Below are 17,114 nucleotides of genomic sequence, written 5' to 3'. Positions count from 1 at the left end.
AAGCGGATTTTCGGCCCACCCTAATGTTGTTATGGCGGGAACAAAATTTTACTTACTTTCTTAATAATATAGAATAGACGAGCAACCCACCATCACTACACAGAAAAAACAGATATCTTGAGTCAAGAAAATATTTTTGAAGACAAACGTTTTCGGGAACCGAGTCAAGATTTTCTTGAGTCAAGAGAATTCGTCTTGGTTGGAGAAGATTTCTACTTTATCTGACAAAATTTAGGTCTCCAAAAAATTTTCCTTGAATCAAGAATATTTACTTTCAGTCGATAATTTTTTTTTTTGTGTGTACGTACGTAAGTCACGTGACTGCCCGAGTATCACTACCAAATTCAGTAAATTTAATTTTCTCGTTTATTTAGGTCCTCGCAAACCAATCGATTTAAAAAATTGTGTTTATTACATGATTTAAAAAAAAAATCTACACAATCAAATTTTTTTTTTGTCGTTTTCTAAAATATTTCAACTACGATGGAAAATACAAAAAACTGATTAAATTTCTTATATTGATACGAAAAAAATCCAGTATCTAATCTCTGAGTTTTTTAAATTTTTATGCCCGTAATTTTATGAAATCATTAATTATTATTATAGAGACATGACATGGACTTAATTTTCCTTATTCCCTCTTAATAATATAGTTATTAGATATAGGGGAGGGTGGGGCAGAGCGGCCCCCCTAAGCCAATTATTACTTTTTGTGGCTTTCAACCATAAGATCACTTTACTTTTGACCTATTTCGAACAAATTTATGGACATTTTGCCAAAATTCTGAAAAAAAAAATTTTTTTTGTGGGGCTGAGCGGCCCCCCTCAAAAAAATGATAAAAAATTTTTTTTTTTCGTTTTTTTTTTTTTTTTAAATTGTTTTCATCATTAAGAATGTATTTCTTTCCCTTGACAACTATTTTTGGTTTTATATTACTCGAAAAAAATTTTTTTAAGTGTAATAAATCGTTCACCCTCTATTACCTTAATTACTAATTGTTATTTAATAAAAAAAAACAATTCTATAGTTTTACTTAATTTCAAAAATTTATCAACTAAAAAAAAAAATGTTATTTTTATAAATTTTTGTGACCAAATTTGCCTCTTACATAAAGAAACGGCCGAAAAATATGAAAAAATAAATTTTTCGGAAGTTTCGGCTGGTCCATTTTGCCCCAGGTGTTATGCGTAGGGCTAGAAATGTGGAATTATAATAATTTTTTTTTTAATTTGACGATAAAAATATGAAAAAATTACTTTTTCAAAATTTTGGGCTTGTCCATTTTGCCCCAAATGTCATGCGTAGGGGTAAAAATGCGCAAACATATCGGATTTATAGTAATTAGGCGAAAAAAAAAAAATTTTTTTTTTGATCAAAATTTCAGGGGGGCCGCTCTGCCCCACCCTCCCCTATATTCAGTGATAGAATAATTAAAGTATTAATTTATTTATTAAAAGAATATAAATACGATCGCCTTTTTTTCGCGCCTAATTCAAATGTATTACGAATGATATGAATAATTTTGTTTCACTCAATACTTTGCTATGAAAAATAATTTAAAGTATAAAAAGGCACAAACTCAAGTAAAGACTTTACTAGCGATACCAAATTTGATAACATTAACTTATTTTATCATATAAATATGGCGGGAACAAAATTTTACTTATTCTATTAATAATATAGATTATAAACACAAACAATAATTAATTTTTCATTGTTTTTTTATTTAACATAATGGTTTTTTTTGCATACATTCTATAGCCTAAGATCTATTAAATTTAATAGGTCAATTTTTTTAATAGAATTAAAATTGTGATATATTTATATAGTTCGCCGACTATATTTACATTCCACTGGTAGACTTTTGTAATAATTGAGCAAATCTGGTTGTAATCAGCAGCGAGACATCAATAAATCGGTCGACGCAATTATTCAAACAGGTTTCTGTTTTACCATCGAGCTTGGTTCCCGGTTTGTCGACGCATTTTTCCCAGCAGAAATCATTGAATTCATGGATCTGTAATTCAAAATTAAACGATACTTAATTTATTTATTTATAATAATTAATATCTATTACAAAATTATAAATAAAATATATATGTATTTTATATTTACATTATATATAATTATATATAATTTGACTAATTAAAAATTGATTAATATAACAAAGAATATATAAGATTATTTAGACAGAATTTAAATCTACAGCTCCGTAGGTCTGCAATAATTTTACAAAAGAGTCCGTTGACTTAAATTATTTTTTTCTTATTAAGTACTAGGTTTTTTTGAAAAATGATTGAGGACTTTTGTGTAGAAAATTAAATTCCCTACAAAAAGATACTGATTAATTTTTTTCGTATCTTTGATACTTTAGCCAGAATTTGACTTTGAAGTAAAAAAAATATTATTATTTTTAAGACGACCCATTTTTCTCCTTTACGGTAAAAAAAATTTTTACGGATACAAATAATAAAAACTGGCGGTTAAAATTTTTATGTAAAAAATTAAATTCGCTGCTCATTAAAAAAAAGTCAATAATTTTCAATTTTTTTTTTTTTGCTCAAAATTATTTTTGTCTTAATGGAAAAATTAAAAAAAATTTATCAAAATTAAACTAATGAGTTTCGGATTAAAATTTTTCAATCTATACCTCAGCGAAATGTACACAGAAAAAAAAAAATTCTTGACTGAAGGTAAATATTCTTGATTCAAGAAAATTTTATGGAGACCGAAATTTTCTCAGATAAAGTAGAAATCTTCTCCGACTAAGACGAATTTTTTTTAACCAAGACAAATTCTCTTGACTCAAGAAAATCTTGACTTGGTTCCCGAAAACGTTTGTCTTCAAAAATATTTTCTTGACTCAAGATGACTTTTTTTTCTGTGTAACTGCGCTGTCCTTTCTTTCCTCTGATACTCTAATTATTTTTTTTTACTAATTTATAAAATTTAAATGCCGGCATTACAATTTAAAGAAATTGAAAATTTATGATACTGAAGTTATCCAACGTCTAATAATTTTGGGTTTTTTTTTTCATCGACAAATTATCAAAAAAAAGTATTTAAAAAAATTGCACTTGTAGTCTTTTAAATTTTCTACACGTGCATATTTTTTTAATATGATACTGAAGTTAGCGGACGTCTAATAATTTTTGGATTTTATTTAAGAGGGTAAATTAAAAAAAAAAAAAATTTGAAAAAATTGCACCTGTAGTTTTTTAAATTCCTTACAAGTGCATAATTTAATTTTTTATTTTTTTGTAATTTATTTGCTGGAAAAAAAAACCCAAAAATTTTTAATTATCTGCCAACTTCAGGATCATTTTTTAAATTGATTTGTTGAAAAAAAAAATCAAAAAATTGTCAATTGTCTGCTGACTTCATGATACTGAAGTTAGCCGACGTCTAACAATTTTTTGATTTATTTTTTAAACAATGAATTATAAGAAAAAAAACATTTCAAAAATTTGCACTTGTAGTTTTTTAAATTTTCTACATGTGCATATTTTTAGTTTTTGTTTTTTGTAATTGACTTGTTGAAAAAAAAAAATTCAAAAATTACTATTTGTCTGCCAACTTCAAGATCATGCTGACTTCAGGATCATAGAAATTTAAAAAAACTGGAGGTTGAATTGACTGAAATAATATAATAATTAAAATAATTAACCTGTGCTGTAAGTTGCGCTTTTTGTTTCTCCATCATTAAAAATTCGTTGAGTTCATTATCAACTCCCGGTTTTGTTTTTGGTTCATCAAAACTGGAGGTATTTCCAAATAAATCAGTCATTTTTTATTTTTTATTATTTTTGAAAAAATAATTTATGAAAAATTATTGCCGCTATCAACTCCAACCTGAAATGAAATATCAGTAACTAAATATATAAAAATATTAACAGTAATTATTACTATTATTATTAATATTGTGTAGAAATTGTGAAAAAATTTTAATTTACTTACAAATTTTCGCTGCTCCAAAATAAATTTAAATCAATTTTTGATTTACCACAAGAATGACGAAATTTACTTCAGAATGTGGACCAACTTAACCTCAAAAATTTATCAAGGCAAATTTACAATCACACGAGGGGTGAATTTATTTTAAAAAATACTTTTTTTTCATTGGTCAATCAAATTTCGAAAAAAAAAAAAAATTTGTGTCGTAGATTTGAAAATTTCCTCGTGTATTTTATGAGGTTATATTTTGATAAATAAATACACAAGTATATAAATAAAAATAATTAAAAATGAAAGAAATTTTGATTACAAAATGCGAGAAAAAATTTATAAATTCAGCTCTTGATGAAAATATCGTAAGTTTTCATTTAAATTTTAATTTTTTTAAATTTTGATTGTTGATAATAATGATAAAAATTTTTTATAATTTCAGAGACTCGATGGAAGAAAATTAAACGAAGCACGGAAAATAAAATTACACTTTGGATCTAGCTGGGGATCATGTCTAGCATCTCTAGGACAAACGAGGTTTTTATTTATTTTTTTTCATTAATTATTTATGATACTGAAATTAGCATAATATTGAAGTTAGCAGACGTTTGACAGCTTTTGATTTTTTTTTACAAACGATTAACTATAAAAAAAAATATTTTGGAAAATTGCACCTATAGTTCATTAAATTTTCTACATGTGTATATTTTTAGTTTTTTTTTTTTGTAATTTATTTGTTGAAAAAAAAATCCGAAAATTTGGAACTGTCTGCTAACTTCAGGATCGTAAATTAGCCATGATCCTGAAGTTAGCAAATAATTAAAAATTTTTGGATTTTTTTTTCAGCAAATCAATCAGAAAAAAAAACAAAAAAAAAAATATACACATGTAGAAAATTTAAAAAACTACAGGTGCAATTTTTTAAAATATTTTTTTTTTTATAATTTACTGTCTAAAATAAAATCCAAAAATTAAAAGACGTCTGCTAACTTCAGTATCATAATTAGCCGACGTCTAATTATTTTTGGATTTTTTAAAAAACGATAAATTATGAAAAAAAAAAACATTTAAAAAAATTGCACTCGTAGTCTTTTAAATTTTCTACATGTGCATATTTTTACTTTTTTTTTTTCTTTAGATTTAATTCTTCAAAAAAAAAATCCAAAAATTTTTTCTATCAATTAATTGAATGATACTGAAATCAGCTGACGTTTAATAATTTTTGAGTTTTTTAAAAACGATAAATTTAAAAGAAAAAAAAAAAAAAAACAAAAATTGCATCTATAGATTTTCCAATTTCCTACATGTGCATTTTTTTATTTTTCTTTTTTTTTTATATTTACAATTTAAAAAAAATTATTTATTTATTCTGGGGCAGGGTAATAGCAAATGTGTCATGTGACATCCAGCAGCCAAAATTATCACGACCAAATGAAGGCTTATCGTACATAAATGTTGAGTTGAATCCCTTGGCAGCAGCTCACTTTGAAGCTGGAAGACAATCCGAGGCTGGGGTATCACTAACAAGACAACTAGAAAGATGTTTCAAAGATTCGAGGTGCATTGACATGGAATCTCTGTGCATTGTCGCTGATAAAAAAGTATTTACTCAATAATTATTTCTATTTGTTTATAAGTACATGGATAATTTGCCTAAGAAAAAAAACTAATTACTTTATTTATTTATTTTTTTAGGTATGGAATATCAGAGTGGATATCAATGTCATCAATCACGATGGCAATTTAGTTGATTGCGCCAGTATCGCAACATTAGCAGCTCTTTCGCATTTCCATCGGCCTGATGTGACTTCAACTGGAGACGATGTTATCATTCATTCGTTTGCTGAAAAAGATCCACTGCCCTTGACGTTATTCCATCAGCCTGTTTGTGTTTCGTTCTCTACATTTGAAAAGTAAATATTTCATTTTTTATTTAAAGTTTTATTTAAATTTAAATAACTTCGGAAGCACAAAGTTCGCGCGATCATGAATTTAGACATTTTTTCATGTCAAGTAACAAATTTCCTCTGGAATGAGTACCCACATCACTATGTTTCAGTTAAAAAAAAATTATTAAGAATCCAAAAATTTAATTCTTTGAAAAAAAATTTAATTTTTAAATTGATAAGTTTTTTGTATCAAACGGTAAATTTCCTCTTGTTTGAGTACCCACATCACTATGTTTCAGTTAAAAAAAAATTATTAAGAATCCAAAAATTTAATTCTTTGAAAAAAAATTTAATTTTTAAATTGATAAGTTTTTTGTATCAAACGGTAAATTTCCTCTTGTTTGAGTACCCACATCACTATGTTTCAGTTAAAAAAAAAATTATTAAGAATCCAAAAATGTAATTCTTTGAAAAAAAATTTAATTTTTGAATTGATAAGTTTTTTGTATCAAACGGTAAATTTCCTCTGGAATGAGTACCCACATCACTATGTTTCAGTTAAAAAAAAAATTATTAAGAATCCAAAAATTTAATTCTTTGAAAAAAAATTTAATTTTTAAATTGATAAGTTTTTTGTATCAAACGGTAAATTTCCTCTTGTTTGAGTACCCACATCACTATGTTTCAGTTAAAAAAAAATTATTAAGAATCCAAAAATTTAATTCTTTGAAAAAAAATTTAATTTTTAAATTGATAAGTTTTTTGTATCAAACGGTAAATTTCCTCTTGTTTGAGTACCCACATCACTATGTTTCAGTTAAAAAAAAAATTATTAAGAATCCAAAAATGTAATTCTTTGAAAAAAAATTTAATTTTTGAATTGATAAGTTTTTTGTATCAAACGGTAAATTTCCTCTGGAATGAGTACCCACATCACTATGTTTCAGTTAAAAAAAAAATTATTAAGAATCCAAAAATTTAATTCTTTGAAAAAAAATTTAATTTTTAAATTGATAAGTTTTTTGTATCAAACGGTAAATTTCCTCTGGAATGAGTACCCACATCACTATGTTCCAGTTAAAAAAAAATTATTAAGAATCCCAAAATTTAATTCTTTGAAAAAAAATTTAACTTTTAAATTGATACGTTTTTTGTTTCAAACGGTAAATTTCCTCTTGTTTGAGTACCCACATGACCATATTTTGATTAAAAAAAAAATCATCGCAAGTGTTTTTATAGAAATTTAAATGAATTATTATTACAGTGGAAAGACAGTTATGGATCCAACGTACATCGAAGAACGACTAGGAGTCACTCAATTAACCATGGGGTTGAATGCGTATCATGAGTTTGTAAATTTATCATTTGCTGACAAATCATCGTCGTCTAAAGTGTCAACTGATGTATTGGCTTCTGTTAAATCTATTGCAGCCACACATGCCGTTAACGTCATACGTCAAATCCGCGATGCCGTAACACTTGACGTTCAGACCAGGTAATTATAGTCATTTATTTTAATTACTAATTAATTATAAATTAAAAAAAACACATGATTGTTAAAATTTAAACGCCATCCCATGTCCTCTATTTGAAAAAATCCTGAAAACTCCCAAGAAAAATTTTAGTCTTGAACCCCAGACATGATACGGATGGGGACAGATAACTGTCATGTTTTTTTTTGAAAAGTTGCCCGTAACTTTGCTCCTATGGGGAATATCTCCATGCAATATTTTTTTTTTTGTTCCTGATAGTGTCCTCTAGTATAAAAGACTCCAATTATTTAGAGTTACTAAATTTTTGATAGAAATAATTTATTTATTCCATTTAAAAAAAAGTATTAATTGGTATATTTTTAATAATTTTTTTTTTTGTAGATATAAAAAAGAAGTATGCAAAATAAATAGATTCAAAGATGCGATATCTTCTGATAAAATAAGTATGTTCAGAGAAAGAATAGCCATCAAATTATCGCAATGGAACACCAGAGAAATAAAAACTGATAAAGAAGAAAATAGCGGCGATGAAAAAATGGATTGCAATGTTGATGTAAATGATGATAATCTTGATAATAATGATGATGATAATGACAATGATGTTGTAATGGTGGAACCAAGTACAGAAGTACGCAAAGTAGGAGTCGGATCCGCTGAATTGATAACAAAAATGGTAAGTTATTTAAAAATTAAATGGCAATTATTAATTTATGCATTTTATTTTAATTTAAAGGAGTTGAAAAAATATATGTATATAATATGAGTAATTGTCACTTTGTTGGGTACTTAATTCATTTAAATGATTTCGTTTTTTAGGGGGAAAATATTGGTGAAGGTAAAAAAAATTCGTGGATTAATTCTTCTGACGATGATGATGATGATGATGATGATGATGATGATGTTGGCGATGAAGTGGAGACATTGAAAGTAACTAAAGTCAATAAAGTCCTCGACGAAATAGGTAATTTTTTTAATGATCAACTTTAGTTTTTTTTAGTAAATTATATATAAATATATATGTATATATGTGTAGGTATATGTATATTTGGAGTATGTGATTGTATAGAGAATTGAATGCGCTTTCAAATGAGTACCCACATGCCATATTTCATGTAAACTATTTTATATACATATATTTATATATGTAAATATATGTAATAAAAATATATTTAATAAATATGGCTTGTGGGTACTCGTTTCAGAGGAAATTAAATTTTCTCTCGGGTAATGAAATAAATATGTCAATACGTACATATATACTCATATGCACATAAATAAATATATGAGTATATATAAATATCTTTTAAAGTTTTGAAAATAAATATGTCATGTTGGTACTCATTTTAAAGGGCATTCAAATTGCTATCTACTCACATACTTAAAACATATATACATATATATTTATCCATATATATGTCATAAAAAAAAATTTTTCTTTTCCAGTACTGAGTGATAGCGAAGAAGAAGATACCCAAGTATTATCAAACCCCGATTTACTGTAAAGTAAAAATTTCCATTATCATTTTGTAAAATAAATTTTGAATAAAAAAAAAAATAATAATTAATATTTAATTTTTATTATGTTGTAAATTAATTTTAATTAACAATTTAAAAAGATTATTATCGTAAATGTAATTATGATTAATAGATTTAATTAATTACAATTAATGTAGTATTTTTTTAATATTAAGTATACAATAATATATATATTTAATTTTAATTATAGTTATAGGAGACAGTAATTTTTCTTAATTAATAAATTCTATCAGTAATTTTCATTATAAAATTAAAATAATAAATTAATTAATGGTTACGTTGTATCAGCACTGACGCCATTTTTTTGATCCAATTTATTGGCGTTTGTTTTAACGGTGTAAATAAAAATACTTGACACTTCTTTTTCCGATACTGGAATTGTTTTGAAGTGTTTCATCAGCGTCTGTAACAACAAATTATTAATTAATTAATTAATTAAGGCGTAGAAAAATCATTAGTCTGACACTTGTTTTATTTTCTTTCTTTAAAATCAAAATTGTGTCTAAACTATCAGAGATATGGAAAAAATGATAAGGAGCAAATTTATAGGAAATTTAATTTCCTACAAAAAAGGTCCTTATGAATTTTGCGATAAGTCTAGTAGTAAGTGAGTTAATAATCGATTACTAATTCAATAATTTTTTTTTGTTACTTTAATTTACTTTTTTTTAGTAAAAATAAATAAATAAAAAAAAAACTTACATCAGCAAGTTGTGCTTTATTTGATCCGGGTTTAGCAAGTACTTTGTAATATCTTTTATATCTTCTTAAAGTACCAACTTGCAGTTGAAATAAATCAACATCTGGTACATCGTTGTCAGTTTCGCCGGAATCTTCTTCTGAATCTTTTCTCCGTCTCTGCTGCTGTTGTTTTGATCTCGCGCACTGTATTACTTGTTTATGATAATCACATATGTAGATATGTCTTGCCTATAAATTTATAAATATTTACATACATTAATAATAAATATATCAAATAAGAACTCCATTTTATATTTTTTTACTTTTCTTATCTTTGAATTTGAATTTCTTACTAAACTATCAAAGATACAGTAAAAGTTGTAAGAAATGATTTTGTAGGAAATTAAATTCTCTACAAAAAAGGTCTCTTTCAATTTTTACCTAAACCAATTACTTTAGTAATTAAACATTTAAATGCAAAAAAAAAAATGAATTTTTTTCCAATCTAATATTAAAAATTCAAATACTGGCTAAAGTATCAAAGATACCGCAAAAATTTACTGATACATTTTTGTAGCAAATTAAATTCTCTACAAAAAAGGTCCTCATGCTTTTCCCCCTAAACCCAATCCTTTCGTAGTTAAAAATTTTTAAAACTAAAATTTTGAGTTAAAAATAAAAAACTTCAATTTTTTGTTCTAGACTAACATTAAAAATTAAAATACTGGCCAATCTATCAAAGATACCGCAAAAATCTACTGATACATTTTTGTAGCAAATTAAATTCTCTACAAAAAAGGTCCTCATACTTTTCCCCCTAAACTCAATACTTTCATAGTTAAAAATTTTTAAAACCAAAATTTGGAGTTAAAAATAACAAACTTCTATTTTTTGTTCTAGACTAACATTGAAAATTAAAATACAGGCTAAACTATCAAAGATAACGCAAAAATTCACTGATACATTTTTGTTGCAAATTAAATTCTCTACAAAAAAGGTCCTTATACTTTTCCCCCTAAACCCATTACTTTCGTAGTTAAAAATTTTTAAAACCAAAATTTTGAGTTAAAAATAAAAAACTTCTATTTTTTGTTCTAGACTAACATTAAAAATTAAAATACTGACTAAACTATCAAAGATAACGCAAAAATCCACTGATACATTTTTGTAGCAAATTAAATTCTCTACAAAAAAGGTCCTTATACTTTTCCCCCTAAACCCAATACTTTCGTAGTTAAAAATTTTTATAACCAAAATTTTGAGTTAAAAATAAAAAACTTCCATTTTTTGTTCTAGACTAACATTAAAAATTAAAATACTGGCCAATCTATCAAAGATACCGCAAAAATCCACTGATGCATTTTTGTAGCAAATTAAATTCTCTACAAAAAAGGTCCTCATACTTTTCCCCCTAAACCCAATATTTTAGCCAGCACATACAAAAACTCAGAACCAAACTCCAAATTAACCCAAACTGTCACTTGATGAAACTCAAAATCAATTAAAAAAAAAAAATTTTAGTCACCATGCGGTTTCGTAGTAAACAATTGTCTTACCATATGATCTAAATTTAATTTCAGCCGTCTTTGAGTAACAGTCTTTTGTATCCGTTTGCTGTACGACGCATTTCCAGCAGCTCTGGTACATCTTTCGCCCTCATCAACGAGGCAACAAATCTGATCAGATGCACCACGAGAATCTTCTTCACCGGTACTGAATCCGTTCATTTTTAATTATATATTTATATATAACTTATTTATTATTACCTAATATTTAATTCCATTAATTTACCATCCTCCAAAAACTCGACTCACTAAATAATTAAATCACTTGTTAATTGATTACATTAATTATTTAATTACTCGACTTTAAAATTAAAATTAAAAAAATTTAATTCAACAAAACAAAGATAATTTAACGCGTGTCCGATTAATAAATTCGTTTTTTTTTTTTTTTTAAATAAATAACTGAGAACTGGACGATGGAAAATCGCAAGTAATTTATAATTAATTTTTAACTAATTATTTAATTGCTTAAGCTTAAAAAACATACAATTACACAATTACGTATGGAGAATGCTTGAAATTTACTTGTCTGTCAGTGTAGTTATCGCAAGTACGAACTCAAGGTTTATTCATAAATTTTTTAACTCATTTTTAAGCCTCCGCCTGAAAACGCGCCTTTATTTTACGCTGCTACTAAAATATTATTCATTATTATCATTATCGTTAATTACATTAATTGTGGTACTAATTAATGAAGTTATATATATTTATGTGTTATATAAATATGTATATATGTAATGTTTATTTATAATTTCTGTAATTAACTTGTAGTTATTTTTACATTAATTAATTGCTCCGGAAAGTGCCGCCACCTTGTGAGTTTTAAAAATCCCGCGGAAATTTAAATAATTAATTTAAACTTTTTCTCATTAATTACAATACAGGCGCATATAAATTATAAAATATATGAATTATTTTATCACGTGGACTAGAATTTTTTGATAAGAAAAAAGGGGGGCAAAATGGGGGACTTATAAAAAATTTTTAGCTGCCGTTCAAATAAAATTTCATTTTTTTACTTAAATAATAAAAATTTAATTTAATTAATTAATTAATATTAACATGAATTAATTACTAAATAATTAGAATTAATCAATTAATCAATCAATTGTCTAATTAATGTAATTAATACCGTTTATCAATAAATACCAATTGTCCCTCCGAAACTAAATTCAAATTTCCCGCGGAAACAAATATCCCAATCTGAGCTTCCCAGGTGTCGCAGACTCCCGTTTCCGCAAAAAAAAATTAATTAATTGCTCCAGAAAGTGCCGCCACCTTGCGAGTTTTAAAAATCCCGCGGAAATTTCAATAATTAATTTAAACTTTTTCTCATTAATTACAATACAGGTGCATATAAATTATAAAATATATGAATTATTTCTCACGTGGACTAGAATTTTTTTATTTAAAAAAAGGGGGCAAAATGGGACACAAAAAATTTTCAGCTGCCGTTCAAATAAATTTTTATTTTTCTACTTAAATAATATGATACTGAAGTTAGCCGACGTCTAATAATTTTTGGATTTTTTTTAGGCGGCAAATTTACAAAAAAAAAAATTTGAAAAAATTGCACCTGTAGTTTTTTAAATTTTCTACATGTGCATATTTTTCGTTTTTTTTTTTCTTCAAGTTTAATTGTTAAAAAAAAATCCCAAAAATTTTTAATTGTCTGCTAACTTCAGGGTCATTAAATAATACAAATTTAAATCAATTAATTAATTAATATTAACATGAATTAATTACTTACTAATTAGAAATAATCAATTAATTAATTAATTGTCCAATTAATGTAATTAATATCGTTTATCAATAAATACCAACTGTCCCTCCGAAACTAAATTCAAATTTCCCGCGCAAACAAATATCCCAAACTGAGCTCCCCAGGTGTCGCAGTCTCCCGTTTCCGTAAAAAAAAAATTCCTGACATAAAAGAGTCGAAACTGTATAAAAGATCCAGTGTCGAAAATGACGCGCTCTCATTGGTTTATTTTTTGCGGCTTATCTTAAACGCGCCAATGAAAATTCCCTGCCAGACCTTTTACAACACAGACTATAGTAATAAAAAAAAACCTAAATATATATATATATGTACATAATATGATATTGTATATTGTCGCATACATAAGTGTGGCGTGTTTGGTCCCTAATACTTAAACATTATACCTTATACACCATTTACACACTACACTAAACTACACTACAAGTTCTACTAGTGTAACGATATACCAAGACCCGTATTTATAAAGAATCATATTTGCAGTGTCTTTTTCGGTGAGTAATAAATATATATACTTAAATAATATATTATACTGTAATTATTAATTATTAATTATGTCAATCGTTAAATATTTTTTTTTATTATATATTAAATATATATATAATATATATATTAAACTACAACATTGTTACTCCGTAACTCGAAACGCCATAGTCTGAAATACTTGTCCATATATATACATAAATATATATATATATATATTTTTGATGGAATCAAGTATAAAAAAAATATAAATAATATAAATAATTATTTAAATAAAAAAATGGATAATTAATTTTTTGAAATCCAATAATTTGGAAATAAAATAAAAAATGGCGGCCGCGTAATAACGTCATGTATTTAATATTATTATTGATGACAATAAATAATTATTAGGGGCTTATAATAATAAATATATGTATATTTTCTGGGTAATTAATTATTTATGTTTACGCGGTAATTTATATTTATTTGAATTTCTGTAAATTGTCATGTTGCTCAAGCGTCCATTAGACTCCATTACGTGAAGTCCAACAGCTATCAAGGCTGCTTGCTTGCTGTTTGTTGCCTGTATTATAAAAACCCTAAGCTACTTATATATACATATATATTTATGTCAGTAATATTTCAAATGTCAGAAAATAATTAATTTTATTTTTTTTTTTTAAATTAATTTTATAAAAAAAAAAAAATTTTTTTTTTTATTTTATTTATTTTACAAAATGTCAGCCATTACAAGCTCGCAATTTATCTCAGTTATTATAATTTTTTTCCCGCGTATTTTAGATTTTTTTAAAAATTTTTTATTTACGCGCCAATTTAAATAAACATTTTTTTTAAATTTGAATTCTTATGGTTTTTATTTATTTATTGTTTTTTTAACTTAGGGGCGGTATTTTTTCTCGTTACGACGCTCTATACTCTTGTATATCTATATATATATTTATATATATATATATATATATAAATGTACAATTCTATATGAACGTCTGGGTATTAGTATATGTAGTGGAGGGAGGACAAGAGGTTGCCAGGGAAGTAAAGAGTGAGAACGACAGAATTACGATTCAGCTCCCGCGTTAAGACGATACGTTTTTTTTTTTCTGAAAAATAAAAAAAAAAAGTTTAAGTTTATTGTTGATTTTTTTAAAAAATTATCTAATTGTGGAAATTAAATCTCAGGTATGACGTCGCCATTATTAATTTTATTTCTATTATTTGTTATTGTAATTATAATCATTATTATTATTATTATCTATAATATTTATGTGCGATAATTTATATTTTGAAGGTTATTCTATATTATGATCTGTGATGTTTTTGTTGCGAGCTTGTGGTGGGGATTTAAAAAATGGCGTCAGACGCTATAATTTACGCGCCAAAAAATTTAAAATTTATAACAAAAGACACAACACCCTAATAATTTTTTTTTATTCAAAACTTTATAAAAAATATCTGACAGTTTTAAAAAAAGTTTAAATTTAAATTTTTTGGCGGGTTTTTTTTTCGGCGTCAGCACGCGATGCAAAACCGGAAATGCTCATCTTTTGTTACGTGGGAAAATTATTATAAATGGATAAATAAATTTTTACAAATATATATATTGTTATATATATAAATATATGTAATTATAGAACAAGTGGGCATCTGTTAATTTTTTCGAATATTTAAATTTTTAAAAATAGATTCAAAAAAATAAATAATGAAAAATAACGGTACGCTTACGCTATTGCAACCGTTACATTCCAATTGAGTAAAATAATAAAATTCCTTGAAAAGTTATACCTGAGACGTAAAATTACAAATTTCAAATAAATACAACAATTGCAAGCCTATTGTAGGATTTGTAAAATTTAATGCCAAGGATTTCTTTGTCCTTGTAAAAGTTTCCGTAATTAGTTCTAAGAATTTTATTGTTATTTTGTAGTTTTAAATTTTAACAAAGTACTTAAGGTACTTATTATTATTTTTAAATATTTTTAATTACCTAAGTTACGGAGAAATCATAAGGAGAGGGGGGTAACAATAATAATAATAAAATAAAGTTAATGTTTCGTGCAAAAGCCGGCTGCAACGAAACAGACATAAATTGCAATATGCCAACGACCCTTTTTTTTTTTTCTTTTCTTTTCTAAAGTCCACCCTTGTTATAAATTATATTACTAACGCCACATGCTACATTATTTAAAAAAAAAAATATTTATCGTATTATAGAAAATAAATTATTAAGAAAATTATCGAAAATTTTTTTGCTAAGGAAATTCAAACTTTTCTTTACAAAGGAAAATTTTTACATTTTTAAAAAAATTATCTTTGAAATTTTTTTTTATAAAAGAAAATTAACAAAATTTAAAAAAAAATTTTTTTCAAAGAAAATTTCATAGATTTTTAGAAAAAATTTTTGTTTGGGAAATTTTTAATGATTTTTCTGAAGGAAATTCTAGTATAGATTTTTTTTTGAAATTTTTTAAAAGAAAATCCTCAGGACGAAAAAATTTATTGTTGGAAAATTAAAAATTTTCATGTATTTTTTCAAAAAAAAATTCTCAGATTTTTAGAATAATTTGAAAAAAAAAAAAAAAAAAATGTGGATTTTATTGAAAGAATTCTTAAGTTTTCTTTACAGTAAAAATTTATTAAACTTTTCTTAAAGAATTTTTCTCGAACGTATTCTTTATACGCAAATTATTCAAAATAAAAAAATAATTACTGTAAATTTAATTATTAATATAAATATGAGCAGTTTTTGTTTCCCCAAGAAACTAAACGTCAAAAACTTTACGACCGTTACCTAAACAGAATCCATTTTTCCAAAACCGACAAAAAGATAATTAAGATAGAAAAAAAAAAAAAAAATTCCATAAATTAAAAAAAAGTAAAATATTTGATCCGTCCCTGGGAATGTCCGCTTTCTGCCTCTCTCGCGTCTTATTGACCCGGACCCGGTTTTCTTCTCTTTCTCTCTTTTTCCCCTCAGCCCCACTATTTTACCATATTACCAACACACGGACGCCAGTTAATCGTAATCTCCCTTCTCTTTTACCTCTTCCATCCTCTCGTCCTTCAGTTACCCTCCCTCATAAAATAAAACTACCTCATTTCCCTCCCCCCTAAATTCCCCTAAAATTTTCCGCTGGCGTCCCTTGAAGCGAAAAATAAAAATTCAAAAAATCGTTTCCTCAAACTCAATTTTTCCCTCGAAAAATAATTTTAAAAATCCTCATTACTAAAAAATACTCAACAATTACAACGTAAAAAGCAACGTTGCCAAACGTCGAAACATTCCCGCCATGATCGTGACGACTCGCATTAAACGATCAGCATTTACGATCGAACATTTTCTTTGTGAACGTTAAAGTGAAAGCGCAACGTGGCAACTGCGCACGCAGTATCGCTCTCCCTCTCTCCCCCTATCCCTCTACCTCCTCACCCCTCAGATCCTAGTCCTCAGTGACTAACACACTCTCCCTCTCTCTTATTTAAAATCCATCGCCATCTCATTCTTTATATCCATTGGCCAACACAAAATGCTGCGTATGCGCTTCAAAAAGAGACAGATAAAATGCGCGCGCATCTTTAAATAATAATAACCCAACAATAATATTTTACAACAATAACTTATCAAATATTTATTATCCGCAAAATAAATCGATGAGTTTAAATTTAAAAAATTCAAATTTTTAAATTTTACCGCGTTTTTTTAAAAATTAATATTATTAATATTTAAAACGGTGGGGCTGAACG

At 26.0% G+C, this 17,114-nt stretch overlaps 3 protein-coding genes across 3 annotated transcripts; 1 reads left to right on the top strand and 2 right to left on the bottom strand.

The window, feature by feature from the left end:
- Window positions 1-1,704: 1,704 nt before the first annotated feature.
- Window positions 1,705-4,114, bottom strand: LOC130677517 (mitochondrial import inner membrane translocase subunit Tim8). The gene is made up of 3 exons (XM_057484293.1): window positions 3,959-4,114; window positions 3,669-3,853; window positions 1,705-2,018 (listed from the first exon to the last, which is right to left on the bottom strand). The coding sequence occupies exons 2-3, from the start codon at window positions 3,786-3,788 to the stop codon at window positions 1,845-1,847; spliced, it is 294 nt and encodes a 97-aa protein (XP_057340276.1). The 5' UTR covers window positions 3,789-3,853; window positions 3,959-4,114; the 3' UTR covers window positions 1,705-1,844.
- Window positions 4,001-8,931, top strand: LOC130677500 (uncharacterized). The gene is made up of 8 exons (XM_057484272.1): window positions 4,001-4,311; window positions 4,389-4,483; window positions 5,325-5,547; window positions 5,642-5,859; window positions 7,100-7,330; window positions 7,710-8,001; window positions 8,145-8,289; window positions 8,772-8,931. The coding sequence occupies exons 1-8, from the start codon at window positions 4,246-4,248 to the stop codon at window positions 8,828-8,830; spliced, it is 1,329 nt and encodes a 442-aa protein (XP_057340255.1). The 5' UTR covers window positions 4,001-4,245; the 3' UTR covers window positions 8,831-8,931.
- A 44-nt stretch (window positions 8,932-8,975) lies between these two features.
- LOC130677509 (histone deacetylase complex subunit SAP30 homolog) lies at window positions 8,976-11,665 on the bottom strand. The gene is made up of 3 exons (XM_057484282.1): window positions 11,102-11,665; window positions 9,567-9,794; window positions 8,976-9,267 (listed from the first exon to the last, which is right to left on the bottom strand). Exons 1-3 carry the CDS (start codon window positions 11,270-11,272, stop codon window positions 9,139-9,141), a joined length of 528 nt encoding a protein of 175 aa, XP_057340265.1. The 5' UTR covers window positions 11,273-11,665; the 3' UTR covers window positions 8,976-9,138.
- Between the last annotated feature and the right edge of the window lie 5,449 nt (window positions 11,666-17,114).

Source organism: Microplitis mediator, chromosome 1 (assembly GCF_029852145.1).
Source record: "Microplitis mediator isolate UGA2020A chromosome 1, iyMicMedi2.1, whole genome shotgun sequence".
Taxonomy (NCBI): domain Eukaryota; kingdom Metazoa; phylum Arthropoda; class Insecta; order Hymenoptera; family Braconidae; genus Microplitis; species Microplitis mediator.
The sequence above is the reverse complement of the archived record's forward strand: the minus strand, read 5'-3'. Positions and strand labels throughout refer to the sequence as shown.